The sequence below is a fragment of the Pavona decussata genome, unplaced genomic scaffold (assembly GCF_977016875.1).
Source record: "Pavona decussata unplaced genomic scaffold, jaPavDecu1.1 SCAFFOLD_379, whole genome shotgun sequence".
Classification (NCBI taxonomy): Eukaryota; Metazoa; Cnidaria; class Anthozoa; order Scleractinia; family Agariciidae; genus Pavona; species Pavona decussata.
In genome coordinates this window covers 107,208-124,374 of record NW_028145753.1, presented here as the reverse complement: position 1 = coordinate 124,374, position 17,167 = coordinate 107,208, and the positions used below count along the sequence as shown (strand labels likewise).

Sequence of the window (17,167 nt, the reverse complement as noted above, 5' to 3'; positions counted from 1 at the left end):
TACCAGAGCCACGTAGATGATCGTTATAAACGGAGCCTAATTAACACCATGCTAGACCGGGCCTACCGATTATCTTCTGATTGGTCACATTTCCACGAAGAATGCGACCGGCTCAGAGAAGTGTTCAGTAAGCTTAAATACCCACAACACTTAATTGACACGGCCATCAAAAAGGTTATCGACACTAAGGTATCTGATCCGCAGCCCTATCCATCGTCACAAGAGAAAGCGAACACCGTTAGAGTCATCCTACCGTTTAAAGATCAGGGTTCAGCGAACATTGTGAAACAGCAACTACGTAAATTAAGTTTAAAAGTAGGAACTGCCATCCAACCTGTGTTTGTGAGTCGAAAACTCAATGAAGATCTTAAGGTGCAAGAAGCCAAGCCCTCCATTGTCAACCAACAATGCGTAGTATACGAATTTAAATGTAACCTGTGCGATGCAGGATATGTGGGGTATACGCGTGGGCACCTGCATGAGCGCGTAGACGGACACAAAAGAAAGTCGTCTTCAATTTACAAACATTACCATCTTCAACATAATGACCAGATACCACAGCGTTTTTTAGAACTGTTTCACGTTCTTGCGAAATGCACCAGCAAATTTGATTGCCTCATTCATGAGATGCTATTCATACGCAAACTGAAGCCAGAACTGAACGTGCAAACTGATTCAATTCGCGCTAAAGTATTTGTTTGACCATCTATTAATGTGTTAATTTTCAGCTCTAGCCTATTTAAATATCCGCGTTCACAAACTGATTTTTTCTCTTGATAATGGAGTCAAGATGACTCCGAAACGTCGAACCTTAAATCTCTCTGTAATTTTTGCATGTCTTTGCTTCAGCAAATCCCTTTTAATTAAAAGCTAAAGACAAAGGAACTTTAAAATGTCGTATTCCTTCGCAAAATGAGCATGAATGTTTTAAAATTTCGTATAAGAAAATATAAATAATTTGGCTCGGTGTTTTGTCTTGAATACAGTTTTTGGTTTGGTTGATAAACTTATATGAATGTGGCCAATTGTGGCAAATAATACACAGTCAATAACGACGTTTTGTGGCTCTAGTTGATGCCACAAAACGTCGTTATTGACTGTGTATTATTTGCCACATTCTGACCACATTCTGGCCACGTTTAAAAAGGTGATAATATAACTGTTTTTTTTTTTAATATAAATAACCAAATATCTACAGCGAGTATAATGACTTCTTCGTTAAACGATGCTTGCATGTATATTTCAATGCGACTCGCCTTACGTTAAATTCAAATACTGGGTCAGAGTCTACCCTGTGCCAAAAGTCATACAAAATGTTAAAATGATTAAGGAGTTCCTTCAACGGTTTCCAAGAACAGGTGTTTCTCTGACAATTGGTCATTTTAAGTCATCGAAAACCGAAAAAAAATTGGCATCTATTCCACCAGATAAATATCAGGATTAAAGACTAAGGTATAGCAACAAAAGATATATAGACGACTAAGTTGTGGGTCGCAAAGTTCGCAGTCCCAACTATTACAGATCATCATTGACGTCTTGCAAAATACAACTCTTGGTTACAAGTACAAGATATTCGTAAACGCAGGACACAATATTGGGATTTATTTTCACTTGCAATCGGCGCCGACTCTTTGTTAAACTACTAGAAATGGAGAACTTTACTAGGAAAGGAAACGGGTCAGACAATTAAGAGAGCACAGTTTTTCAGAGCATCGCTGTATTTTTTGCAGGTTTGAACATTTTTCTTTCCTTCACTGCATCTCTGGGTAATGCCCTGATCCTGTAAGTTCTTCACAAAGTGTCTTCCGTTCATCCTCCAACAAAACTACTGTTTCGATGTCTGGCAGTCACTGATCTTTGCGTCGGTCTTATTGTGCAACCCATTTATGTCATCACTTTCCTGGACGTATACGCCGCTGCGATTACCATAAACCCGAGCATTGCGCACTACGTTAAAGAAATACAACGTGCTTTAAGTTTCGCTTTGTGTGGAGTATCTGTCTTCACGTCGACCGCCATAAGTGTGGACAGATTCCTTGCCTTAAAAATAGGTGTAAGATACAGATAATTGGAAAGTTTTAAGCGCGTTCGTACAGCTATAACATGTTTTTAGCTTACTGGTATTTCGGTTGGCCTTTTGAGTTGTTTTTGGAGCGTTCCCATTTCCTTCATGGCATTTATTATCGTCATTGCACTTTCTTTGGTCATTTCTGTCTTCTTTTACACGAAGATATATCTCAGACTACAACAACATCAAACTCAAGTTGAACATGTTCACCAAGGACAACCCAACAGACAAGGCAATCATTTAATCATAACCCGGTACAAGAAGACTGTCTACAGCATAGCATGGGTGCAACTCGCCATGGTTGTATGTTATGTTCCGTTTATTATTTGTAATATAATCATAATGATTAAAGGATCGAGGGGTGTGAGTGTAGATATCTTTTGGGCATCTGCAGCGACTCTCCTTTACTTAAATTCGTCTCTAAACCCAATTCTTTACTGCTGGAAGATAACAGAAGTCAGACAAGCAGTAAAAGACACAGTTAGACATCTCTGCTGTTCGTCGAGTTAAGGTACGCATTACAGGCTGATGTCTAGAACGTAAAATAGCAAGTTTAACCGATAATTCATTGGATATAATTATAGAAAACGGACAATGCAGCTCTCACAAGTCGATTAGAACTTTTGTTGTATGGCATTGTTTTCACCAGTAGCCGTTAAAAATGTTCTTAAAAATAATTTGTTGCAACATTAATTTTTTTAAATAGAAGAAAGATCCTGTTTCATATATTTACATTCATTTATTTACCTTTTTTTAATTGTAAGTTTAAAGTCAAACTTCAACGCATCTGCTTGCAAAATATAACCCAATTGTAAATAAGTGATGTAGGCCGTAACACTTTCTGTATTATTTTTGATGGTTTTCTTCATGAAAGCCCCTTAAAATAATTAGAATGCGGCGAGCATATTATGGCATAAAATACACATTGTAATTAGCCTGAATATATTAAGCGGAAACATAATTAGAAGTGATTAAAAACACGTTGACTGACATAAAAATACGAATAAGATCATGCTCTAAATCATGCGATCAAATATCCGTGTTTAAAGGGGATTTTGTTAAAGTTGCTTCATGTGTTTTCTTAGCCAACCCTCCTTAGGTTAGATAAAAAAATAAAAAAAAACTGGATTAGAGTCGACGAGACTGGAGAGCGAAGCTCCTCGCTCCCTCACATTTCCTAGTATCTGAAGACCTGTAACAAGTTGTCTTCCCTGTGTCTAGTTTCTCTTGTAAACTGAACCGAAGAGCTAAGAAGTCATACCAATGCTACAATGGTTCTGGAATTACTCAAGAACAAGTGTTTCTCCGTTCATTGGTTATCAGTTTTAAGTCATGGCAAACAGAAAATATTCGCATCTTTCGATTTTATTTTTAACATGCCCAACCACCATCTCCAGATCAAGATTTCATACTTTTTTCTGTCTTTTGGCGTTAGCGCGCAGTTGAAATCCCCTCCAATTATCAAGTTGCAATCTGAAAATCCACTTGATAAAACTTGATTTGTTGTGAAATGTCATTCAGACATTGGCAAGGACAAGGTCGCGATTATCTAGTTTGATTTCCAAAATTATTGATCTTCCGTTTTTTGTACGAGACTCATACTACCATAAAACTAGAATTGTCAACCGCAAAAATCTTATATGGTATCATAGATAACGACCGCCTTTGTAATTTAACTAGTCACCTCCTACTAATTGCGAAATACTATATAAATATATATTGTTGCAGTATTAATGAAGAACCTTTGTCTTTTAGTACTTATCTAACAATAGTGATAAGTAAGGCTGAAATCGAAAAACAAATATCGACAAGGACTAATTCAAATGAACGTTGTTACAATAAATGGAAACCTTTAATTGACAAGAGGTTTGTAACCTTGAGCTGTATATTACTTTTCTTTGTACATTGTAAGATATAACGGATATAAGCAAGCCATAGTAGTGAATGTAACTGTATTCTTGTTTTATTTCTTTCGTTGTATTCTACTGTATTGTAAGTATTATTTGTACGTATTGTAAGGGTAATATAGATATTGTCAATAATAATGATAAAAAATCTCTAGAGCAAGATTGATAAAAACCTTCAAAATGCATAACAATGTATGGAAGTTTTCCCCAAGATGTCTAAAATATGAGTGGTTCCCCAAAATGTTCTCTCTGAATTCCAACAGCCTTTGCTAAGATATCCTTTTCCCACACATAATCCATGCAAAGAAAACCTTCGTACCCGAGTTTTTGTTCTAATCCGAAATGCGCAGAACGTATGCGTAGTAACAAAGGGAGCCACTGTCACATACAGTGGTCCACTAAGTAAGAGATGAAAACCGGGAGCGGAGGTATTAAGCCAAATTCATGAATTGGCTTAATATCGACGTTCTCGGTTTTCATCCGACCTATTTTGTGACTTTTCGCTCATGAGGGAAGATCTGTTGTTCCAGAAACAGCTTTTGAGAAACAATATGTTTGAAAACATTAAAGTTTGGAAAAACAACGTTGCCTTGTGGAACAAGTTTTTTAGTACTAGTATGTAATGTGCGTCACTAGGGTATTTAAACAACGACATAATTATTTTGCAGTCAAAAACACATTTGCATTGGAGATTAACAATTTAATAACAGCATTCCGTTGTGCAACATTTTTTGCTGTACTAATATGCGTAAAATATGGGACTTAGCTTTCTGTTTTCTTGGTTCGGTTTTTTTTTTATTGTTTGGTAATTTGTTTTGGGTGTTGTTTACCAGGGCTCGATATCACAGATTTAAAAAGCTAAGTAATGTTTGTGACAATAGATAATTGAGTTGCGTGTTGTTGCGGGTGTTACAATGATATACGAGAGCAGCAGCGATGAAGAGGTTTTGGTGACTCAAAATTGCTTCTGCCAAGAAATCTTAGAACCCAAATCATACACAGATTTTATTCCTGATGAAATAGAGGATATTGTCAAGTTTGATACAGGAAATTTTTGAGCAGAAGATTTGCATGAAAAAGTGGTGGAGCAAAACGTGCAGCAGAAACTGATTGAACCGTGCGAAGCTCGAAGAGTCCGTAGAAAAGAGGTAGGTAAGGGTGTGCTTAAAGTGCTACTACGATCAAAACTTCATGTCACGTATGAAACAAAAATACGTTCTTTACAGCTTATCCGATGTGGCTGTACCTGTCTTGGTCACTGAAATGAAGTTTGGGCCCCGTAAATTGAAAATATTGAGCCTTGAAAAGTGGTGTTTTCGAGTCCGCCATTATGAATTTATGTTCCAGTGATTGGAGTTGCGGTATTTTTATTCAAACCTATTGTGTTTTTGTCGTGACGTAGTTCTCCTTCTGGCGACGAATTTCAGAGCTGTTTTGACCACAGAAAGCTCTCCTGGATCGTCTTCGCATGATATAGGCAAAGGAAATGAAGAAGTCATGACTCTGTAGAGCTAGTTCCGTCTGAAGAAGAGGCAGCCGAATAAGTTCAGCAGCTAGCTCTTTTGCTACAAGAGAAGGAGGAGCAGACTTTGCTGAGTCGTTCATCTCTCGGGTAAGATATTAGAGATAGAGATTGATATTTAGATGTGTTATTTGCTGTATTAACAAAACAGGCAAGCTTTAAAAGTGTAGTGCCTGAGAATCCGCAACAATTTCTCTTGACTACTAGCCAGTTCATTCCCCGGAGGGAGGCTACCGGAGACTCAGTTGAATTGAAATCGAAGTCAAGTTTAGGTCAAGTTTAGGCTTTCGAAAGTTTGCCTTGGTGTTAAATTAGAGTGCACAGTTAAATTTCGGTTCCGAGTAAGCTTACTGTTTTTGCGCTTTTTTACCATGGAAAAAGAATATAAATTGTAGTAAAAAGCTCTGTAAAATGGCTTGAATTTAAGCTGATCGTTCCCTTGTAATTGATGCTAAGGTTCCTCTTGGTTCAATATTTTCTCAGGTGCAAATGTTCAAATTGCTCCCTTGAGCGACTTACCAAGCCTGGAGAGTGCTGGTGCTGCATGGACATCATTGTATCCAGATTTGAATAAGTACAGTAATCAATAAACAAATAAATTTGCAAGGCAACAACAATTTGCAATGATTTGTTTTCTTCCCTTGCACCATCCTGAACAATGTAATAGTATTAACAGTCTTTTCTGTGTACATATATTTTTTTTAAGGTGGCTCACATCAGGTTAAACACCACTGCACTGGATGCTTTAACGCACTGAAGAAATGACTAGCTTTATAAATGAAAATTTATTAAGGCATGCTTTCTGGTAACAAGCATCCACCTAGGCAAATGAGGGGAGGGAAAGTAGGAATTTTGCAAATATACATTGAAAACAATATTCTTGGGAGTTAATGTTTGTGATTCAGGAATTAATTGAATTTTTTTTGCTTATGCTAATGAAGGGTCAAATCAACCTAACAACAGACATCCTTTGTCCTGCATGTCTAAGGGCAAACCCCCAAGCAAGTCTTGATGAGTTTGATACACTGTTGCTGTGGTAACAGTTCTTGTTACTTTCACTTTTGGTGCAGTGAGAGTTGGCCAAATGCATGCTACCAAAATGTAGTAAAGTTGAGACTGTTGTGAACCACCTTTGATTTTTTTCTCAAGGTTGTTCTTCTTGATCAGTGTTTATTCTTAGAAAATGTAGATTCAATTTCATTTGTACAACAACAAATTTATTGGTGAAACAAGATTCTGGCACTCTTTTTCAAATGAACATAAAAATAAAATTATTAATGTACTGCAGACAATGAACCATAAACCTTCTTCCAAAATGGCTACCATATTAATATTATTTATATTCAAATTACTATTTTTTTAAAACCACACCAAAAGAGAAAACATTTGAGTTCTGGTTGCTATACATGGCTCAGGAATGTCTGTGCTTCAGCTCCCTATTAGCAGGGAGCAGGGGGGGGGGGGGGGGGGAAGGTGGAGGGTCATGAAAAAATAAGCAGTGAAAAACAGATGGTCACATAAATTTATGCTCTTGTGACAGGAAGAGCGAGTTATATACAAAAGACAAAATAAAATTTGTTAATTTAAGTCATTATTTAACAAAAGCAAGACAAGTATTAAGTATTAAAATATTAATGTAAAGGAAATGTGTAGCATAATGGAAACGTTTTCCAAAATTTCAAATTTCCAAAGAAAGCGTCATTTTTATGCTATTTGTGTGGAGATGAATTTTTAAGATTAAGTTTTTGTCGATTTTGACGGAGTAAAAAGTTAACACATCAAGAAAACTTCTTTTTAGCGGAGTGATTTTTGTCCTCATAAATTAGCCATTTAAGTAATCTTAAGTCTTATTTGTCTAAATCAAGGGGTCCGAAATTCGGACCCTTAGTTCAACTAAATCCGCAGAAAATGCAATTTTTAGAAATAATTCACTTTAATTCCAGGGGGTCCGAAATTCGGACCCTTGGTTCAACTAAATCCGCAGAAAATGCGTTTTTAAAAATAACTCACTCTAATTCCAGGGGTCCGAAATTCGGACCCTTGGTTCAACTAAATCCGCAGAAAATGCGTTTTTAAAAATAATTCACTTTAATTCCAGGGGTCCGAAATTCGGACCCTTGGTTCAACTAAATCCGCAGAAAATGCGTTTTTAAAAATAACTCACTCTAATTCCAGGGGTCCGAAATTCGGACCCTTGGTTCAACTAAATCCACAGAAAATCTACTGTAAAAATTAAAAACAAAACGCTGCAACTCCGAAGATAGGACAATTGCCTTAAGCGAAACATCAAATCTCTCTTAAATGACTTGTGCTTACGATAAAAAGTGAGGTCAGTGCTATCCGTTAACAAAGTTGCAAGGTTACTTGTCACACTATTTAACCTGAGTAGTGATCTCATCGAAGGAGAATTATGGATGACATTTATAGGGGACACTGTTTGGTGATGGCCTATTCTACTATGAGATAAATGTACAGTGTCTTAATTTATAAACGTAAATTCTGAACAAAGGAGACGTGTCATTTTTACTGAGAATGTCAACTTATTTTCTCTGACCTCTAAACAGCTGCTCTAAACTATCTACATCAGTTAAAACATTTTCTTCCATTCAGACTTGTCTTTGACGGATGACAACAGCGGGTGTCTTATTTACCCACCTTCTCTGCATGTTAGTGCACTGGAACGTATTTCCCTCCATTCCGTAAAGAAAGAAAAAGAGAAAGAACGTATTAAAAGCTTTATTCCAAAGTTGAATATAACATGAACGAAGGAATAACAGGCACAAAACTGCTAAATGCCCAGCGATACAGAACTAGGCCGAGTCTATATATACATCCAAGTATTTTGAATCTATTTGAGGCTGTTTAAAGTATAGCAAACACAACTGACTACTCTTTTCAACTTAAAAAGTTATACATACCAGAAGAAACAGCCATTTCTTCCGTTCGTAACGGACTTGAATCTTGAACGCTGCTATCACTAGTCTATCGGTATGCTATTGTCCATCCCAGCACGTACATGACGGTTCCATTCACTGCCCATGCTCCTTTCCAAACTTTTTTGTCAGTACAAGAGGCACAGAGGAGGTTATCCCCTCCAAAAAGTGTATCAACTTAAGGAGTATGAAGGTCTTTTCCTCATCAGTCTGGCCGTCTAAATTCAAATAATCTCTGTCTTTCGCTTTCAATTTTTCGTTGAATTCCATGCTATTGGAAACTCCAAATTGTATTACTTGAGTTGATGAGAATGCGGGTCAAAAAGTAACGACCACGCTACAAAAGTAAATGAATGGCCTTTGTAATAGCAACGATCTGACCGCCAAAAATGAACACAATGTAACGTTAACAGGGAGTTCTTTGTATCAGTATTTGAGTCACACAAGGTTCTGTGACATTTTGTTTTCCCCCTTAGTTTTGAAATAAAAGGGCCATAGCCGTGTCTTACTGGTAAAAAGCACTAGACCTAGTAAAATGAAATAACTGGTGGTCCAAAATATCTTTTTTGAGACAATTTGAAGAGTTTGTGTGCAAATTACGTGACTCTACATAGATCACATGCGCGCCATGACGTACAACCGGACTCGAGCTCTTGACAGGTTGGGATTGCGTGGTTCAAAATTATCTTTTCGTCGTTGGCAAGCTGGGCTGGTTTCAGTGGTTTATTCGGCTCCATTTTGGTGTTGACTCCATTCGAAAAAATGCAGGAAAATGTCATGCTGTTTGATGGAAAAGCTGATGAGCTAAACGTATGGCCTCGATGAGACGAGAGACAACGAACGGAACGGCATTTATCATGGCTCATGGCAAAGTGCTGTTATTTGTACGCTGGCCTTTTACGCCGTACTCAAGGTAATTATAAAGTTTCCTTTTCACATTGTAAGTCTAGCACTTGTAAATGCCGCCGCACCATAGATAACCCTAACACTAAATCTAAACCCACCACAGCCGCAGAACACTTCCTCACCGCTCCTAACCACACCGCTAACGACATGCAATTAATCCCCATCGAAAAAGTCTACTCTAACCGAGACGCAATACGTAAGGCCAGGGAAGCATTTTTAATCTCAAAAGGCAGAACACTTTCTCCACATGGCCTTAATATTCGCGAAGAAATGTACTAGCTTTATTCTTTTTATTCTTTTTTATTTTTTGTTATTATTATTTCATTTGCTTCATATTTTATACTGTCAATCAATTTAGTTTAACGTAGTTCCGCTATTGCGCAAATATTTGTCAGCTATAAAAGCGTATATCCCAATGTAAATTTTCATTATACCTGAAGAAGGCTGGTTTGGCCAGCCGAAATATAGTAACCTTTAAACCGTATTTCTACGTTGTATCGGTCTCTGCTTCTTGTATCATTTGTCTTTGTTAAGCCGATCAGATCAACACTTGATCCAACGTATACCAGCAGGATTATCGTCCACGGTTGTTGCTCGGACTTAACCCAACAGACAACGCAATCATTTAATCATAACGCAGTACAAGAAGACTGTCTATAGCATAGCGTGGGTGCAACTTGCAATGGTTGTATGCTATGTTCCGTTTATTATTTCTACTATCATCAGAACGGTTGAAGGATGGAGGGGTGTGAGTGCAGAAATGTTTGGGAGGGTCCCCAATAGGTTTTTCGGGATCTGGGATTTGGCTTTTTTTAAGGTCGGGATTCGGGATTTTAACGGAAAAGAGCGACGATATTCGGGATTAGAATTAGGGACGGGAAGCGGGATTTGACGATTTTACGAAGCGGGATGCGGGAAATGTAACCCTAAAGAAACGAGATCCGGGAAGTCCGGTGTCAAGAATGTACAATGAAAATCTAGTCGTCACTGTCAGGATGCCTGAAATTCACCTAAGGAGAGAGATGATTTTTACAAACATACTGGTTAACTAATCTCGTACCCCGATCTCAGTCGTCGGTTCGGGAATGTCGAAATGTGAGATCTGGTAAAGTTCGATACAACGCCATTTCTGGTTGGTTACCAGAATTAAGAATGCCTCATTCTAATATGCTCTGTGATTGGCTCTTTCCTTCTGTGTTTGGTTTTCGCTCAGTTCGGGGAAGAAACAAAAACACGGAAAAGGTTTCGCTCCGATTAAGATTGTCATGCGACGTTTAAATACATACATGCCCTTTGCGTGGGGAGAGAACAGTGAGAAATTGTTTTTTCGGAAGACAACAGCGACTTTAGCCGAAAAGAGTTTGCAGTATAAACGTTCAAACGGCCTTGCCAAATTACACAAGTTTCCAACACGATGGATATAAGCTTGCTTACTTTTGGGGATAAAATGGAGGTAGGTCATATATTTTTGTTTTGGTATTTCTTGACAAAAAATGATTTTTTTTTAAATGATTATTTATTTAGTAAACGCAAATTAATTTCCCCAAAATACTTTACCTTGAGTTCCTGAACACGCGCGCCGCATTTGCTAGCATATTTTCAGTTTTTGTCTTCTGCTAAAAGACTATTTTCCTTCTATAAATTGAACTGGACTTTGAGTAAGAGACTTCATAATATAATATTAGTCCTTTCAGACCAGTGTGCTTATTCCTTCAAGATCCATACAACATCTCTCATAGGACTTTTGAGAAATTGATAGAGTGTCCACACAATATTATTATATTGGTGAGATCAATATCCCTCCCACCCCTCAGCTAAGAGAAATGAAAAATGTCCGACTTATGACCGCCAAAATAATAGTAATGAAACCCGTACTACAACAGAGAACACCTTGTCTGAACCGATTAGGGCTCTTTATGTAAGTGTAGTTAGTTTAATTTTATCCCCTCTCTCCCACCTGCTGAGTTAAAAAAAATTTGGATCCAAAATATAAAACTAGCCTTCCTCTAAAATAAAAATGGGGACATTGGTTTACATGTCTGCACCACCTAATGTTATGCAGGTCTATGCTTGTGATAGGCTTTAGAAAAGAAGTAGTTTTAAAAGGAGGACATGCCTCTTTGGATTTGACATCACTTATAGTTTTTAGAATTTTTTTGCCATTGTTCTTTTCTTCAAGATGGGGGAATTTCTCCATTATTTTATCATTAGTATGGAGTCCTTGAAGTACTAAACACACTTCATTTACTACTTCCATTGTTAATCCTTAGCACATTCTCTGATACAAATAGTTATCACTGGCCTCAGTTTCTCCTTTATTTCTTGTTAACTCTGCCTTAATTTCTTCCACCTGATTTCTAGGGAGAAGCAAGTTCCTAAAGTTCCTATCAGTGATGTGAATATCTTCAAGGGCTAAAACAGCTGGACACAGCTCAACACATAATTAAGAGCAATGACAGTCATTTCGGACAACAGATATCACAACAGCTGCATTTCTCACACAAAAGCCAAAACCAAAGTGGTTATAAGCAAACATTTTCCCCTGCACAGATTTCTGGGGTATTTACACTAATCTGTCATGGTGGGTTGCATTTCTTCAATATTTGCACCAATATGATTGTTGTTAAAGTAAAGTTTTGATGTAGCAGGCTTCCCATCTCTTCCACTTTCTTGGAAAAAACTTTTCATAGTTTGCGGAAGACCAAAATGAATAAATTATTATCCTTCCAACACAATGAGAATCAAACCCCATTCCCAAAGATTGTGGCAAATAATATTCATTGTCAGTCTGTAGAGAATGAGACTGAGCCAAAAGTGCATTTTGAGGAATTTGGGGAGTAAGGTAGAACTGGTGATCCCCAAGCTTTCCACCCAAAAAGGCACCCCCAAATCCACACAGTACTAATGATGAGTAAATAATAGGCTGACAGGCTTAATTTTTGACATTGGTGGTGATAAGTTCATCTGCTATGGGCGAAAATATTTAATCAAACTGGTCAACATTACTTTGTGTTAAGATAGGAGGGCCTTTGTAGTACTCCATAAATCTTTCATATTCAAACTTTGTATGATTGTAGTTTGGTTGTTTTTCTGTTGCTGTTGTTGTCATGACAACAATCTTCGCTGTAGGGAATACTGAGGAAAGTGTTCCTCGTTTGCTGTACTCTGAAGTTGTGCCCCCTGAACAAAGATGCAATTAATTAAGAAAAAACTGTAGTCATTCACTGGGATGTTGTGATTCTTTCCATTAGAATAAGACAATATAATTACCAGAAAATGGATAATGAGAAGGCTGAATAAAAAGGGATTCTCAAGTAACTAAGCCCTTTTTGACGCATGGGGTGGTGGAAGGACGAAGCATAAAAGAAGCTGCGATAATCACCAACAATATGGCTCTGTATTTATTAGCTTTTAACCTTTAAGCCTCAGTGTCAACATACAGTTTCTCCTTACTGGTCTCTACATGTCCATTTTTCATAGTAGCATTATAGGGAGGCTGTTGAAATATCAAGAAATTTCACCACTGGTGATCTCATGACCTCTCCTTGATTGTGTATTGATAAATATTAGGAGAAATTTTGATACTGATCACTACTGGGGATTAAAGGTTCAAGGTTCACTGTTCTGATATTTTTTGTGTACTTGTGTAAAAAGTCCTTGAACATAATTTTGTGTTGCTGGTCTTAATATTAAGAAAAGTTAGGACCTTACATGGGTGCAAATATCAATACAAGAAATTTTTTTTTGCTCAAGGAATTGGCATCAACAAGGAATTTTCATCCAAGACAGACACTGTTTTCAAAGTTTCTTTTCCCCACCACTTCTCTGCAGTGGGTTTGTGTCTGACAGTTTGATTAAATGTTGTTTCCTGGCTATGGAAGGCCATGGTTAAGGAATACTTAGGAATTCATGGTTACTGAAGATCAGCTTACTGTGAAAGCTGTTGTTTTGCTGCAGAAATGGGTGACAGTTCATTAGAACACACAGACATGCACAGGAAAACAAATAGTGGAAATTTTTTTTTATTTGTTTTCTATTTATCTGCCATTTGCTACTTTTATGAGCCCAAAAGACCGTCACACCTTCCTATTATTATTGTTATTATTTTTTTTTTGCTGAAATCAAGGATCCCATCAGAGGTGAGTGTCCAAGCACCAAGATAGCTGCTTTGGACATAAAGAACCTTGTATTATTCTTAGTGTATCATCCTCTATGCATGTACAAATAATGCAATGCTCAGTACAACAATGATTATTTAAGCAGCTCATTGTGCCTTGCAAATCAAATGCAGATAATGACCTTTGTTCTTCATATCAAGAGTCAAATATTATTAGACTTGTGTATTATGTGGTTCTAATTTTCAAGTCTGTGGACTCCTATGTGTAAAATTATAACCTTTATTAACTTGTCATCAAAGAAGCAGTCACGGGGGCATGTCCCCTAAACTTAACATAAATTTCAGGTGAAAATGTTTCAAGTGTTATGTGATAAAGGTGAATCAAGAACCACTGAAATGGAAAGCTCATCACTACCAAATAAAACTCTAATGGGAAACTCATAGGGACTTGCTCACATGTTGCAAGTAACCAAACATTCTTCAGATCCCAAATCCAGATGTGGTACCTCCATTTCCCAAAAGAAATTCAAACTTCCATTTTTGAGAAAAAAAACCCCCTTTAAAACAGCAAGGGTGTACTCGGTATTTTAATGTTGGACGTAATTGGGCGCCTACCATTTACACGGACAGGTCTTTCTGGTTTGCTGGTATATAACCAAGACAGTAGCATGGTGTTAGGGCTAGGATGGTTCATGGTTCATTTATTTCACACTATTTACACAACATTAACATAGAAAGAAAAGTATTACAACAAATGATTACAAGATAAAAATAAATACAGTACAAATTATAAAATGTGTGTGGTGGTCAAAGTAGCAAAGGCTTTCTAGCTGACCACCACCTACTTTTAAGTAAACAACGAAATGACACTGAGCTTTATTGAGATATTAGAAAATGTAGGAAATGTTTGTAGAGCCTAGGATGTACAAGAGAGAATTACATTTGTGTAAATTAAGGTATGTTCGAGATATACTGAACCGAGCAAGAAATCTAAACAGGACAAGCTTAATAAAAGAAGAACAAAACAATAAATAAATAAAAACAAAAAAAAGCAAAAAAACAACATACAAACAAACAAACAACAACAACAACAAACAAAAAGAAAGGAAAAGGACAACACATCATCAGCAGCAACAGCAGCGACAACAAAGATCAAAATATAAGCAGACATTATTATTATTATTATTATTATTATTATTATTATTATTATTATTATTTTTAACTCTATTATTATTATTAGATAGTTACATACTATCATATTTGATCATTAAACAGAACATATATTATTTGATTGACAAGAGAACAGGTGGGCCTTATAAAGTTTCTTAAACCTGTTAAAAGTTTTTGTTTTTTTCAATGCCATGGGGACAGTTTCCCATATGACAGAAGCGGAGTACTTAAAAGTAAATTTGCCTATGTTAGTTAACTTGTGGTCGGTGGAAATTAAGCTTGGCGGAATTTCTGGTGTTATAGGAGTGGACAGTTGTTGTAGGTAGGAGGAGGCCCTGTTTAGCTGGTTCATATAAAATTATGTTATTACAGTGACCTTGAGTTGTGTCCTTTGGCCTGTAAAAGAAACCTGCCGCATTTACACAATCCATTTGGTTTGGAAATTTAAACCATTAACTTATGGAAGAAGGAGAATTTGTGTGACCAAATCAGCTGAAAGACTACAAAGAGAAGAAATAATTTTTACGTATCACTGGTAGACCACAATTTCTGAAACTTTGCAAATGAAAATATGACATGAACCATTTGACTTTCCAATGCGAAATTTAACACCAAGATGCCAATCAGTAACTCTATTGTGCCTCATCTACAACAACGACCACAAAATTTTTCTGATAAAGTTTCGACAACAAAAACTCTCTGCACTGTCTGTTGCTACCTTTACCTTGGGGTGCACAAAAATTATGTGACATTTCCCTGCCTGTAAATTACAGTATCTTCAATACAGTTACCATCTAAGGCGAAAACTGGTACAGCCTACTCCGGTTGACTTAAGTCTTTTTAATTGATCGTCGATAAGCACGTTGATCTTGAGTGGAGAAAGCACAATTACGATGGATTTGTTCTTGGAACAGTTTTCATTACAAAGATGGTCTAGATGGTCACAATGGGTAGGAACTAATCTTAGTAAAAATGTGATTTACCGCGCTTGTTGATTGCAATCTCTCCTGTTACCTTTTTCGTTTTGGTTTAAGTTTCAAGTTTTGTTGTCCTCTCGACCGAAGAACGTTCCGAAGAGCACCCTCGAAAGCGAAAACCTCACCAGGAATGATCACAGTTTACGAGCCGGCGGCCATTCAGCACGGTGGACAAAGGATGATGGGCAGGCCCGTATTCCGGGCCTCAAATCGAACTTTACCAGATCTCCCCTCCGCCTGACCGTGGGAGATCCGGGTACGAGATTACTGGTTAACATCTCGTTCTTTACAAAAGGTTGAACAAACTCTTTCTTAGGGTCCTCTAAAGCCGGGAACGAGGTTGGTGGTTGAACAGTAAATAAATTGTCATAAACAGGAGCCCACCGCTGTCACCGTCCTGGACGAGAAAAGAAATATAAGGGTCCTATGTCGTTACAGATAAAATTTCTTCAGTGCTCGCTGAGACCTTGCAGTTAACTTAAGCCGATAAACCTAAACAAATGCCACAGAGTTAGCGCACGCAACGGCATAAAGGAACTAATTCAAACGGCTCCGAATGATAAGAAAACCTCCATTCGGTAAATTTGAGTAGTTTCCGTTATGATTAAAATCAAAAGGTCAACACAGAGATCTCACCACATTTTGATCAAAAAGGAAAATCTCTCAGAAACGTACCCAGGAAAGCACTTAATCTAGAAGTCTAAGGCCAGTGGGAGTTGTGTTTGGCCTGTCACCTTAATTTTCAAATAACTGTTGCAATCACACGTTGTGGTACGTGAGTAGCAATGCTCTTCAGGCTTTGATGGCCATTTAATCCCTGACTGAAAAGTTTTCCAAGGATCAGCGTGATAAGAAAGGCAGCCCTCACCATCCAATTGAGAGAAAAAAGAAAAAAAAAAGGAAAAGGACAAGCTCTAAAAAGAAATTGTTAACTGAATTATACACTGACGTGATTCGCGGGAAACTTTGTTAAAATGAACGATGTTGGTGGAGAGAAATAGAATAAATAATCTTACAGATAATTTCCCGGTGACCGAAGACTAGTGCAAAGATCAGTGCTCAGATTTGCAGTTGGAATTTACATCCAACCGAAAATGCCTTTTTTCGTCGAGGTAAGGGGCTTGAAAAAAATTATGACCTGACCGGGATCGGGATTGGGCTAAAACAGCGGCCGGGATTACGGGATTGCGGGAAAATTTTGTCCGGGATGGCGGGATTGGAGAACCCTATTGGGGACCCTCGTTTGGGGCATCTACAGCTACTCTTCTTTACTTAAACTCGTCTCTAAACCCAATTCTTTTACTGCTGGAAGATAACGGAAGTCAGACAAGTATTAAAAGACACAGTTAAGCAGTTCTGCTGTTCGTCGAGTTAAGCCACCTATTGTTGTTGACTGATTTCTCGAACGTAAAGTAGCAAGTTTTACCGATAATTCAATCAGCTTGATATCATTATAGGAAATAAACGATTTGGCTCTAACAAGTCGATTAGAACTTTTGTTGCATGGCTTTTTTTTTACCAGTAGCCGTTGAAGACGGTCATAAAAGTAATTTGTTGCAAAAGTATT

At 37.4% G+C, this 17,167-nt stretch overlaps 1 protein-coding gene and 1 long non-coding RNA gene across 2 annotated transcripts; both read left to right on the top strand.

Moving 5' to 3' along the window:
• The first annotated feature begins 48 nt into the window (after nt 1-48).
• On the top strand, nt 49-866 carry LOC146452151 (uncharacterized). Its single transcript, XM_085098174.1, has one exon. The coding sequence runs from the start codon at nt 49-51 to the stop codon at nt 700-702; it is 654 nt and encodes a 217-aa protein (XP_084954300.1). The 3' UTR covers nt 703-866.
• A 9,677-nt stretch (nt 867-10,543) lies between these two features.
• LOC146452150 (uncharacterized) lies at nt 10,544-12,404 on the top strand. The gene is made up of 2 exons (XR_014859821.1): nt 10,544-10,789; nt 11,698-12,404. It is a non-coding gene; the product is annotated as an uncharacterized LOC146452150 (long non-coding RNA).
• Nucleotides 12,405-17,167: the final 4,763 nt, after the last annotated feature.